Below are 14,390 nucleotides of genomic sequence, written 5' to 3' on the forward strand. Positions count from 1 at the left end.
AGATGCATTTTATCAGTCTGAGTTCAGGCATACTAAACTCAAATCTCTACCTCATCCCCCGGGTCGGTTAGAATTATAAGATGTTATAAACAAAACCGCCCGTTCTGGCCTATGGGCACAGGTAGCCTTACAATGGGGTTGTAATTCACTATCACGTCATGTCACGTACATCAGGGCATGTCCTACCTTTTACATTCAACATACCCTGCCCATAGGCCTACCGTAGGGGTGACTGCTATGCAAAAAAGGGAAGGTTTAAGGACTGGCGAGTGGGTGCACCCGCCTAGTCGACATGACAGTCCCAGACTGCGTACCGGCTCTGCAGTGGCAGGCCTGAGTGACACTTTACGGGCTGCATTGGTGGGTAGCACAATCGGTGCTGCAAGCCCACCAGCAGCATTTGATTTACAAGCCCCGGGCACACCCGGTGCACGATACGAGGGTCTGACAGTAAATCAAATAAGTCAATCATGGAGTCACTAATCAAAACATCAATTTAACATAGAGAGCATATGCACTTTAGTACCGATCAGCAGTGGTAAAGTGCCAAGAGTCATAAAACCAACAAAAACAGGTCAGAGAAAATACAGGAGGAAGACAAAAAAGTTCATTGATGACCCTGCAAAAAGGGCAAAGTCCAACAACTATATTTTAAAACTAGTTGTTTTGCATACCACTGTCTAAGCAACCTAGTAGTATGTTAGAATGTAATAATGTTGTCCACTCAGATGGGGATAGGGTGTTATATTCTGTATAGGTACCCTAATATAGGCCCGGGTAACATCATAACCCTTCACCTATATTCTTCCCCTACACTCCATACATAACGAGCTTTAGGATTGACCCTTTACCTAGTTTCAGTATTTCTCACAGAACGTGGGGTTTTCCCTGAACAATAGCCTCATACATTATGCATGAGGATTCATGAGGAATCTTGGAAACTCAGCAGGACCTACATCTACTGCTTAATAACTATGTACAAGATTCATCACCGACGTCATCCCAAGTCCGACAGTGGCACAGCAAGGTAGTACCCCTGGGGAGTCCTCTGGGTATAAATACATCACATCTTGCTGAGACCGAGAGAGGAGATCAGGACTTCCCTGCTGACACACTGACGGGAGACGCTGAGGTTCCTGCATGCAGACACTCCAGCTCACCGAAGTCTCAACATCCCTTGCGGGGTGTCCAGCTCGAGACCAAGACGAGGTCCCACAGTCTCAGACTTCAGGCAATGGGGTTGACTTTATCCTAGAGGTATTCTTGGCTTTACACCTACTTATGTATCTCATATTCTTGCCTGTATTCATGGTTTTGGTAAAATGGTGGAAATCTACATTCCTTTTACCTGTCTAGTGCTTCTAGTAATTTATATCCGTTTCTGTCTAACGATTATTTCAGTACACTTATCTTACACTAGAATAATGACTGTTCTATAAATGCTTATTGAAAACGTCCCTTCCGTTTATTCTGTGTATCTCTCTGAGACAAAGTGAGCAGGCGTGACTGAGTGAAAAGTAGTGCACTGTGTCCAGGGTCCTGAGGGATCAGGGTTGTCATGCTCGATAGTTGCCAAAAACTATTCTTTCCTTGGTAAGAAGAGTTTCTAGTGGCACTGTGAGCCAGCTGGTACACAGGCTAACATACACGGTGGGGGTGTCTGGAATCAGTCTGGACACAAGGCATATACAGTGTATGTTGTCTAAACGCGCAGATCCTATGTAGTTTTTAAAGGAGCTACACGACAGTTCTTGATAGGGAGAGATCAGAGTGTTCTCTAGTGGCTGTTTACACTCATGTTAAAGTAGCGCAGAGGATGAAGATGCCTGCTCCAAAGAACATGTCCTTGTGTGTTCATAGGTTTACAGGCAACAATTAAAATGTAAAGGTAACTTTGCCGATTAATGTTCCTGCTGGAGAGAGGGATTACAGTTTTATCTTGTTGCTGTTTCAACTCATACTACCGTAGCACAGATGATTAAGATGCCTGCTGCAAAGAACATGTCCTGTGTATCTATAGGTTTTTAGGCATCAATAAAAATGTTAAGGTAACTTTGGCGATTAATGTGCCTAAGGGAAAGAGAAGTAAGTTTTATCTAGGGACTGTTTCCACTCACGCCAAAGTAGTGCAGAGGATTAAGATGGCTGCTGCAAAGAACATGTCTTTCTGTGTTCAGAGATCTTCAGGCAACAATCAAAATGTGAAGGTAATTTTAGAGATTAATGGCTATGCTGGAGAGAGATGGGAGTTTTATGCAATAATAAAAACTGTAAATGTAACTGTGGCAAATTATGTTCCTGCGGGAGAAGGTCGGAGTTTTATCTAGTTGCTGTTTCCACTTCAGCTGAAGTAGCGCGGGATTAAGGGCCTTATGTATCAATGTTAGGTTTTGCAATTCTCAAATAAAGAATATTTGAGAATCGCTATTTGAGAATCGCAAAACGCTATGTATGTAGGATTTGCAATACATTTTGCGAATGCTACATATTCGTGAATTGCAAATTGCGATTTGCAATTAAAGAATACCTCCCCATTCATTCTTAAGGGCCTAGAGGCCCAAAGGAATGAATGGAAAGACATTCTCAATTTGGGATTCCCAATTATAGAATCGCAAATTGAGAATGCTATTTCAAGTGTGCCATGGTGTCAAAAGGACACCGTGCTGCACCCCTGAAATAAGCATGGGTGCACATATGGCGAACATACATGCGCTAAGGCCATATGTGCGCGCCACATGCCACTTTGAAAAATCAGAACACAAACGCTGAAATTCTGTGTGTCCTTGTGTGTTAGAGGTTTCCAGGCAATAATAAAAATATAAATGTAACTGGCGATTAATGTTCCTGGGGGAGAGAGATGTAATTTTTATCTAGTGGCTGTTTCCACTCATGCTAAAGTAGTGCAAAAGATGAAGATGCCTGCTGCAAAGAACATGTCCTAGTGTGTCTGTAGGTTTTTAGGCATCAATAAAAAGGTAAATATGGCGATTAATGTGCCTACGGGAAAGAGAAAGAAGTTTTATCTAGTGACTGTTTCCACTCACGCCAAAGCAGCGCAGAGGATTAAGATGCCTGCTGCAAAGAACATGTCCTTGTGTGTCTAAGTTTTTAGGCAACAATAAAAATGTAAAGGTAACTTTGGTGATTAATGTTCCTGCAGGAGACAGATCGAAGATTTATCTAGTGGCTGTTTCCACTCATGCTGCTGCGATGAACATGTCATTGTGTGTTCATACGTTTTCAGGCGACAATAAAAATGTAAAGGGAACTTTGGCGATTAATGTAACTACTGGAGAGAGATGGGTGTTTAATTTAGTTGCTGCTTCCAGTGATGCTGAATTAGTGCAGAGGATTAAGATGCCTGCTGCAAAGAACATGTCCTTGTGTGTCCAGAGGTTTCAGGCAGCACTACAAATGTAAAGGTAACTTTGGCGATTGAGGTTCCTGCAGGAGGGAAATGGAAATTTTATCTCATGGCTGTGTCCACTGATGCTAAAGAATCACAGAGCTTTCAGATGTCTACTGCAATGAACAGGTCCTTGTGTATGGTTGTATGTCACTACAACGCGGGCTATTACCACACGTGTCATTACAACTCTGTTTTTGCAACGTAAGTCGTTACAACGACTTGCGCTATAAGCACTGGATAGTGGAATAGTTTAATTTTTTATTCCAACTCCAGCCCACGTTACAGTAAGGAAGGTGTTGGAATAGAAAATTAAACTATTCCCTATCCAACAGCGCCCTCCAGCGCAAGTCGTTGTAACAACTTGCGTTGTAAAAGCAGCGTAGTAATGGGAGTGCGTGGTAATGCCCGCGTTGTAAAGGCTGCTCAACTTGTGTATCGAGAGGTTTTCAGGCAACAATAAAAATGTAAAAGTAACCTCTGCAATTAATGTTTCTGTGGGAGAGAGATAAAAGTGTTCTAGTGGCTGTTTCCACTCATGCTGTAGTAGCACAGAGGCTTAAGATGCCTGCTGCAAAGAACATGCTCTTTTGTGTTCAGAGGTTTTCAGGCAACAATAAAAATGTAAAGGTAACTTTGGCGATTCAAGTTCCTGCTGGGGAGAGACACTAGAGTTTTATCTAGTGGGTGTTCTGACTCATGTTAAAGTGACGCAGAGGATTTAGAGCCCTGCTGCAAAGAACATGTCCTTATGTGTCCAGAGGTTTTCAGGTAACAATAAAATTGTAAAGGTAACCTTGGTATTTAATGTTTCTGCGAGAGAGAGATAGAACATTTTATCTTGTGGCTGATTTCACACATGCTGAAATCGCATAGGGGATTAAGATACCTGCTGCAAAGAACATGCTCTTGTGTGTTCAGAGGTTTTTAGGAAACAATAAAAATGTAAAGTTAACCTTGGCGAATAATGTGTCAGTGGGAGAGAGATCAGAGTGTGTTCTAGTGGCTGTTTCCACTCATTCTAAATTACTAGTGCAGAGGATTAAGATGCACGTCTGCTGCAAAGAATATGTCCTTGTGTGTTCAGAGGTTTTCAGGCGAGAATGAAAATGTAAAGGTAACTTTAGCGATTTTTGTTGTAAAGATGCATATGCCACCCACATGCATCTCACCAACACATACCTTATAACAACACACCACACCATGCCACTGCCCCACGTCACAGCACTAGACACCAGGTTTGCAGTATGGAGCACAGCAGCCACACTGCTCTACAACATACCTTAGAAACATTGCTCTGGCAAAAGACTCATAAGGACCCAAAGGCGAGACCTATTGGATATGCCAGTGCTTGTTTAATTCTGCTGAGACTATCATGTTACATGCGTTATTGGTGCAGGATTCACACGGGAAACATTGTCTGCCCTTGTTTTTAAAATGTACAAGGAAAAGAGATACATAGTTTCAGATGATGCTTCTGGTTGTCCTGGAAACAGGTGAGAGGGTCATTGTGAAGAAGGTGCTTGGAATGTTGGTGTTTGAAGATTCCTTGGAATGTTGGAGTTTAAACCGTGGATGACAGTTGAGGGGGAGGGGGGCTCACATAGAGGGGTGGGAGGGAAGGATGAGAGTCTGAAGCTCCCTGCAGCTCTCACACCAGCCTCAGCTCCGCTCCTGGCCAGAGACAGAAGTGCGGGAAGAGCCTCCGCGGGAAGCAGGCCTGCAGGAAGGAGAAGAGAAGCTCCCAGGAGTCAGCATTGTACAGGGACAGCCGCCCCCCCTCATAGTCCAGATACACCCCCAGCTTCAGGGGCTCCTCACCAGGGGACAGAGGGGTCACAGGGGAGGTGAAAGCCACGTACTGACCCCCCGACCCCTGCACAGCCCAGACTCCCCCTTCAGGTGACCATATGAAGCCTCCCTTCCTGTCCACAGACTCTGCTGCGACCCCCACCTCCCACACTGCCCCCTCCTGCAGCAGCTGCACCTCCCAGTAATGTCTGCCCGAGGTGAACCCCTCGCTTCCCAGCACACAGGGGAAGAGGGTGAATCTCTTGAGGATGGCCGGCAGGGACTGTGCTGTGCCCATGTCTCTCACACGTCTCCGCCCCTCAGACAGGAGGAGCCGAGGATGAGCCGTGTCAGGATCCAGAGTCACCATCACTGCAGAGAAGAGATTCACAATTAGAGATTTAATGACACAAAGAAAGGCTGGAATTACTGCTTCTGTTTTACATATGATTAATTTACACCACATCTGGAAGGAGAGCGCGGCGCTAGAGAGCGAGGCACTAGACCGCTCACTACACTAAAGCGCGCAGTACTAGACTGCTCACTACACTAAAGCGCACAGCACTAAACCGCTCACTATACTAAAGCGCACAGCACCAAACTGCTCACTACACTGAAGAGCGCAGCACTAGACTGCTCACTAAACTAAAGTGCACAGCACTAGACTGCTCACCACACTAAAGCGCACAGCACTAGACTGCTCACTACACTAAGGTGCACAGCACTAGACTGCTTACCACACTAAAGCGCACAGCACTAAACCGCTCACTATACTAAAGCGCACAGCACCAAACTGCTCACTACACTGAAGAGCGCAGCACTAGACTGCTCACTAAACTAAAGTGCACAGCACTAGACTGCTCACCACACTAAAGCGCACAGCACTAGACTGCTCACTACACTAAGGTGCACAGCACTAGACTGCTCACCACACTAAAGCGCACAGCACTAAACCGCTCACTATACTAAAGCGCACAGCACCAAACTGCTCACTACACTGAAGAGCGCAGCACTAGACTGCTCACTAAACTAAAGTGCACAGCACTAAAAAGCTCACTACACTAAAGCGCAGCACTAGAATGCACACTACACTAAAACACGCGGCACTAGACTGCTCACTACACTAAAGCATGCAGCACTACACTGCTCACTACACTAAAGCGCACAGCCCTAAACTGCTCACTACACTAAAGCGCACAGCACCAAACTGCTCACTACACTAAAGCACTACAGGGGCTGACCAGAATATCTCACTGAACTCCACCGCCCTCTAGAAACACTACAGGGCTGATCCAGAATATCTCACTGAACTCCACCGCCCTGTATAAACACTACAGAGGCTGATCCAGAATATCTCACTGAACTCCACCGCCCTGTATAAACACTACACGGGCTGATCCAGAATATCTCACTGAACTCCACCGCCCTGTATAAACACTACAGGGGCTGATCCAGAATATCTCACTGAACTCCACCGTCCTGTAGAAACACTACAGGGGCTGATCCAGAATATCTCACTGAACTCCACCGTCCTTTAGAAACACTACAGGGCATGAGCCAGAATATCTCACTGAACTCCACCGTCCTGTCAGAAACACTACAGGGGCTGAGCCAGAATATCTCACTGAACTCCATCGCCCTATCAGAAACACTACAGGGGATGAGCCAGAATAGCTCACTGAACTCCACCGCCCTGTAGAAACACTACAGGGGCTGAGCCTGAATATCTCACTGAACTCCACAAGCCCTGTCAGAAACCCTATAGAGGGTGAGCGAGAATATCTCACTGAACACCACTTCCTTGTACAAACACTACAGGGGCTGTGCCAGAATATCTCCCTAAACTCCACGCCCTGTAGAAACACTACAGGGGCTGAGCCAGAATATCTCACTGAACTCCAACGCCCTCTCAGAAACACTACAGGGACTGAGCCAGAATATCTCACTGAACTCCACCGCCCTGTAGAAACACTACAGGGTCTGAGCCAGAATATCTCACTGAACTACACCGCCCTCTCAGAACCACTACAGGGGCTGAGCCAGAATATCTCACTGAACTCCACCACCCTGTAGAAACACTACAGGGACTGAGCCAGAATATCTCACTGAACTCCACCGCCCTGTAGAAACACTACAGGGGCTGAGCCAGAATATCTCACTGAACTCCAACGCCCTCTCAGAAACACTACAGGGACTGAGCCAGAATATCTCACTGAACTCCACCGCCCTGTAGAAACACTACAGGGTCTGAGCCAGAATATCTCACTGAACTACACCGCCCTCTCAGAACCACTACAGGGGCTGAGCCAGAATATCTCACTTAACTTCACCTCCCTGTGGAAACACTACAGGGTCTGAGCCAGAATATCTCACTGAACGACACCGCCCTGTCATAAACCCTACTGGGGCTGAGCCAGAATATCTCACTGAACTCCACCGCCCTGTAGAAACACTATAGGGGCTGAGCCAAAATATCTCACTGAACTCCACCGTCCTGTAGAAACACTACAGTGGCTGAGCCAGAATATCTCACTGAAGTCCAACCCCTTGTCAGAAGCCACAGTCCAAAGATTTATATTTCCAGTTTTGTGTCAACACTAATTTGAAAAAAAAATTGAAGTTTCTTCCCAACTGGTATTCAAAGTGACACAGTATTACCACATGCAGCATACCACATGCAGCATTACCACATGCAGGGTTACCACATGCAGGATTACCACATGCAGGATTACCACATGCAGGATTATCACATGCAGGATTACCACATGCAGGATTACCACATGCAGGATTATCACATGCAGGATTATCACATGCAGCATTATCACATGCAGCATTACCGCATGCAGGATTACCGCATGCAGGATTACCACATGCAGGATTACCACATGCAGGATTACCACATGCAGGATTATCACATGCAGGATTACCACATGCAGGATTATCACATGCAGGATTACCACACGCAGTATTACCACATGCAGCATTACCACATGCAGGGTTACCACATGCAGGATTACCACATGCAGGATTACCACATGCAGGATTACCACATGCAGGATTATCACATGCAGGATTATCACATGCAGGATTACCACATGCAGGATTACCACATGCACTATTACCACATGCACTATTACCACATGCACTATTACCACATGCACTATTACCACACGCACTATTACCACACGCAGTATTACCACACGCAGTATTACCACATGCAGTATTACCACATGCAGTATTACCACATGCAGTATTACCACATGCAGTATTACCACATGCACTATTACCACACGCACTATTACCACACGCAGTATTACCACACGCAGTATTACCACATGCAGTATTACCACATGCAGTATTACCACATGCAGTATTGCCATGTGGAGCATAAACACATGCAGTATTACCACATGCAGTTCCACTCAACCAGATATTACAGCGGACACATTCCACTTTGGCTGAAATTACAGAAATTGTAGCAGGAAAATGACGAATAGTGTTCAGGAATTATCTGCAGAAATCAGTCCAGCAGTACTCTAGTGTTGTCTTGTGTTGTGTGTGTGCGTGCATGGCATGAGTGCATATGTACCTGATGCGACAGGCCTAACTGTGAGGTCATCGTGTGAGTGTAGACTGTGAGGGAAAATCGTATTACTGTGAGTGTGCAATAGGTCAGTGTAGATGCATGCGCTAGGTCCATATAGATGCATGCGCTAGGTCAGTGTAGATGTATGCACTAGGCCAGAGTAGATGCATGTGTTAGGTTAGTGTGAGTGCATGCATTAAGTAGGTGCAGATGCATGCCCTAGCTCACTGTAGATGCATGCGTGGGGTCCGTGTAGATGCATGTGCTAGGTCCCTGTTGGTGCTAAAACTCTGGAAAATAGAATGTGTTGTGTGGTAAATACAACATTCTGAGGTAATTTTCCATTCGATTGTCCCAGAATACTGCAGTAACTGAGTTACTCGCAGTTGTCAAGCCTAGCAGTATCATACCAGTATCATCGTTCGACACGGTCTCCCACCAGATCCTGCTCAGAACATTGGAGGAGATTGGACTCAGCGGACCTGCTCTTCAGTGGATGACGAGCTTCCTGTCCTCCAGTTCTCAGACCATCAATTCAGGCCCTTTGCGGTCAAAGACAATGGAACTGACCAATGGAGTTCCGCAGGGCTCATGTTTAAGCCCCACCTTATTCAACATCTATGTTGCTCCCTTGGCCAACCCCTCCGGGCCTGTGGCTTTACGCCTATTTCATCTGCATTGTTGACAACACTCAGCTCCTCTTCTTATTTAATAAATCCACCCCCTGTGTTCAGGGAAGATGGAGATTATGCTTTGCGGAGAGGCATCTATGCGGTGGACACCAGACTGGTGGCCAGTAGCCCTTGGCATCCCCCTGCCCCTAAGGTCCTTGCTAAAAACCTGGTCATTCACCTAGACCGGGCCTTGACCATGAAGGAGCGTGCCGCTTATACTGCCGGCTCCTGCTTCTACGTGCTGGGTTTGTTATGGCGAGTTTTTCCTTTCCTCCCAGATTCTACTCGTAAACCCCTCATTCAGACAATGGTAGTAAGCCGCTTAGACTATTTCAACGCTCGCCTGGTCTCAGCCAATGAGTCCTCGCTTACCAGATTGCAGGTGGTTCAGAACACCGCAGCGCGCCTTGTCTCGAATGCCCCCCAGAAAACTGCCTCCCTGTCTCTCCTTTAACAGCTTCATTGGCTTCCAGTGCGCAAGCGGGTTAAAGTCTAAATCTGCTGCACCGTCCACAAGGCCTTGTATAACAATGGCCCCCTCTACATCGCCAAGAAACGTAATCATTATGTCCCTTCTAGGATCCTCCGGTCAAGAAACAAATCGCTTCTCTTGGTCCCACGGATCAGCAAATCAAGGTTAGGTGGGAAATCCTTTTGCTACCTCGCTCCCCTTTATTGGAATCAACTCCCCATTTACCTGAGACAATGTCCTGACTATCTCCGATTTAGAAAGCTTCTTAAGACTGCTCTGTTCTGATAATGCTCGTCAGCCTGTCCAGCAGCACGGTTCAAAGCGCAGAGATACCCCTTTGGAGGTGATTTAGGCGCTATATAAAACCCATAAATAAATAAACTAATTAATGTGAGGTGGGAAATTACCGCATCTGAATTTCCAAAAAACTTAGCATGAATGTCTAAGGGGAAGATTGATTTAAACAAAGGAAATGCTGCAGCATGTATACAGAATGGAGATCAGTAGAAATCTAGAACAATCTTGAAAATACAAAGTTTAGGGACAAATCAAGTAACTGTTCCCTGGCGTGAGTGCACATTACCACTAAATACCATACAATACCATACCACACAATACTATACCATACCACTCCATACCGCCATCCCATTCTATCCATTACCACCATACAAAACCATCCCATACCACTATACCATATTATACAATGATCTCACCCTATAGTACACCCATCATACCATAATAACATTCCATTCCATACCAGTCCACACCATCCCATCCAATCCAATCCCACCCCACCATAACATCCCATAACATACCATACATACCATACCATTCCGTAGCACACCACACCATAGCATAGCATAGCATACCACACCACACCACACCATACTAAAGCCCATCACACCACACCGTACCGGGATATACCATATAACACCACCCCATACCATAGCCCACCAGACCACACCAAACCATAGTACACCACACCATACATACCATACCAGTACACACCATCCCATCTTATCCAACCCCATCCCACCATAACATCCCATAACATACCATACCTTTCCGTAGCACACCACACCATAACATAATGCCATCACATGTCATGCATTACCAGCATACCAAACCATCCCATACCACTATACCATATTATACCATGATCTCACCCTATAGTACACCCACCACACCATCATAACATTCCATACCAGTCCACACTATCCTATCTGATCCCATCCCACCATAACATCCCATAACATACCATTTTGTAGCACACCACACCATACCATACCATACCACCCCACACCATATCATTACACAAAACACTATACCGCACCATACCATAGCCCACAACACCATACCATACCACCCCACACCATACCATAGCACACAACACTATACCACATCATACCATTGCCCACCACACCATACCATATCACACCATACCATAGTATGCAGCACCATACCATACTACACCATGCCATACCACACCAAACCATACCATACCATACCATACCACACCATACCATATCACACAATACAATACCATACCACACCACACCACACCATCCCATGCCATACCAAACCATACCATACCATATCACACCAGACCATAGTATGCTGCACCATACCATACCACACCATCCCATGCCATACCACTCCAAACCATACCATAGCCCACCATCCCATACCATATCACACGATACAATACCATACCATACCACACCACAACATACCATATAATTTCATGAACAGTAATATTCAGAGCTAATCATCGCAATGATATTTACCTTTATAACTCTTCACCGCCTCTGGGCTCTGAATCTTCACATTATTACACCTGTAGTAACACACACATGATCCTTGTATTAAAGAGAAATGACAGCTACAGGAACAAAGGATCAACATCACATAACATCTGTATTTGAAATAAGATTCAGTATTAAGAGCAGCACCTGCGGACCAGAGCTCAGTGTGAGTTACTGTTCATACACAACAGTCAAAGCTCTAACGATACCCAAAAGTACCTTCAATATCTTCTGATAGGAAGTGGGTGTTCTAAGCCAAATAGCTCAGCGAGACCAGTGCGCTTCTTGTGAGGCCACGGAGTGCCTCAGCGTGCGTCTTCTAGGAGTGTCCGTTGGATCAGTGAAAGGGGGGCTGACTAACAGGTTGCATCTGCTCCTGGTGGAGTCTCGTGTATATACTTAAAAATTCACAGAAAAACCATAGGTTTAAGGCACGTTATAGTTAGTTGGACATTTGATTCATACAAAACAATAGAAATTCCGGTGTTATAGTTAGTTCAGCTAACTATACCTCGCACCCCCGCAATGCACTTCTGATGACATCACATATTACATCATTCACGACATGGTCAGTGACATCACTGATGACATATCAAATGATATCACTGATTACATCATCCACGTGAAAATCTGATAAATCTCTCCACACCCTAATGTAACCTTTCATACACCCACTCTAAAATATACACTACCATTTTCGAAACCCTACACACACCAATACCAGTTACTACACACACATCCAGTCATTCACCCATACAGTCACTCATACATGCAGTCACTCATCAATACAACACTATGATACGCACTCATACAGCTACACAGACGCTCACACACCAGCACTCATCCAGAGTTACTCACACATCTAGTCATGCAAAGAATCAATCACACTCCCATTTACTCACCTTAAATTAAATACACACCAACTCACTTATTCCTACAGAAACTAATCCATACTTACTCTCTTCTACAATCACTCATACAAGTACACATTCATCAATAAACCCACTGTCACAATCACTTACTCTCACATATACTTATTTAAATACACCATTACTGAAATATACTGTCTTTTACCTATGTAGTTACTCGCACATTTACCACTAAGACATCCATTCACTCACAACAAACCCATACACTCACTCACCCACACAGCTGTTTCCTTATACAGTCTTGAACCCATACACCCAGTGTATTAACCACTTACACATCTCTGCAGAGTCCCACACTTCCCACCCACATATACACTGAGGCACCCATACAAATACTCAGGTAACCAAACAATAACGGATACAAACATCATGTAGCTACTCATCAACGCATGCACACACTTACACACCAAGTTACACACTGATACAAAGATTCACACAGTTTAGTCACTAACCCATGCATTCAGTAACATATGTTTAATCACTCACTCATACAGTCACTCGCACACCCACAAAATCATCCATACAGACACTCATACACCCATTAATTTCTCAATACACCTTGGAATTTATTTATATAAAGCATATTTAAACTTTACAGAAGCACACAATCACTGGATGAGGTCATCAGTGATGTCATGAATGATGTAATATGTGATGTCATCAGCAGTGCATTGTGGGGTGCGAGTTATAGTTAGCTGAACTAACTATAACGCCGGAATTTATATGGTTTTGTACGAATGAAATGTCCTATTATAACGTGCCTTAAACCTATGTTTTTTTCAGAGAATTTCAAAGGTTTTTGAACTAACTATAACGTGCCTGAGTTTAGTGTACCTGAATCCTACAACAAATACTATAAAATACCGAGCCAAAGTGGGGGCCTGTCTGGATTTATGTGTGAGGTTAATAATTTTGTTAAACATATTGTGGACATATTTTTTTTTTAGATGTTTTAAAAAGCGCTACACATTTCCAGACCACTTCACAGCACTTCACTTTGCTCCCTTAACCATATTCCCTACTCAGTTATTTGCAATTATTAATGTACAAATTTGCCTCTATTTGTACATGAATTTAGTAATTGTGTTACCTAGACTTTTAACTTATTTGTTTATTACATGTTCATATTTCAGATAATTTTATTAAGAACATTATAGATTCAGCAACAATATAAAAAAATAAAAATTGAAAAAAAGGCCATGGTGTTACAGGCATGTGTAACAGATGTGAAATGAAAAGTTTTATAAAACTCACAGTACACATTTGCCAGATAATTCTAGTTTCGGTTCTCACAAGATACAAAGGCGATAGATGAATCTGCATTAAAAATGCTCTGTTTTTTTCCAATCCAAAATTATTATTTCTATAAATGTGTGGGTGCCATAAAGGTGAAAATATTTACACATATTGCACAATCTGATGAAGCACACACCTTAGCTATACGTTGACATACACCCCGCTCCCGCGCACCGCCGCCCCCAACAACCCCGGACACCTTTCACTGACGGTATGTTTCTGGTACCTTTCCGCAGGGCTTCGCTTTGGGCCAGCAGGGTGAAGAGCATGTCTGTGCTGGGCGAGCCCTTGGGGGCATTTATTTATTTATTTTATTTTAATTGCTTATAGAGCGCCAGAATCGAACCCAAGGGTTATCTCCGCGCTATGGCCGCAAGCACAGGTGACTGAATAGCAACGGTACCAGAGAACTGAAAATGCGTAGTGGGGAA

General features: G+C 44.5%; 1 protein-coding gene across 1 annotated transcript in view; it reads right to left on the reverse strand.

The window, feature by feature from the left end:
- Nucleotides 1–4,743: 4,743 nt before the first annotated feature.
- LOC147710084 (E3 ubiquitin-protein ligase TRIM39-like) overlaps nucleotides 4,744–14,390 on the reverse strand; it is a 249,858-nt gene continuing 240,211 nt past the window's right edge. Inside the window, exons 5-6 of the mRNA XM_086920788.1 lie at nucleotides 11,717–11,766; nucleotides 4,744–5,569 (exon numbers count right to left, since the gene is read on the reverse strand). Of these exons, the coding sequence (XP_086776914.1) occupies nucleotides 5,058–5,569; nucleotides 11,717–11,766 (562 nt within the window). The 3' untranslated portion in view covers nucleotides 4,744–5,057. The remainder of the gene's footprint in view (nucleotides 5,570–11,716; nucleotides 11,767–14,390) is intronic.

The sequence above is a fragment of the Lissotriton vulgaris genome, chromosome 5 (assembly GCF_964263255.1).
Source record: "Lissotriton vulgaris chromosome 5, aLisVul1.2, whole genome shotgun sequence".
Classification (NCBI taxonomy): Eukaryota; Metazoa; Chordata; class Amphibia; order Caudata; family Salamandridae; genus Lissotriton; species Lissotriton vulgaris.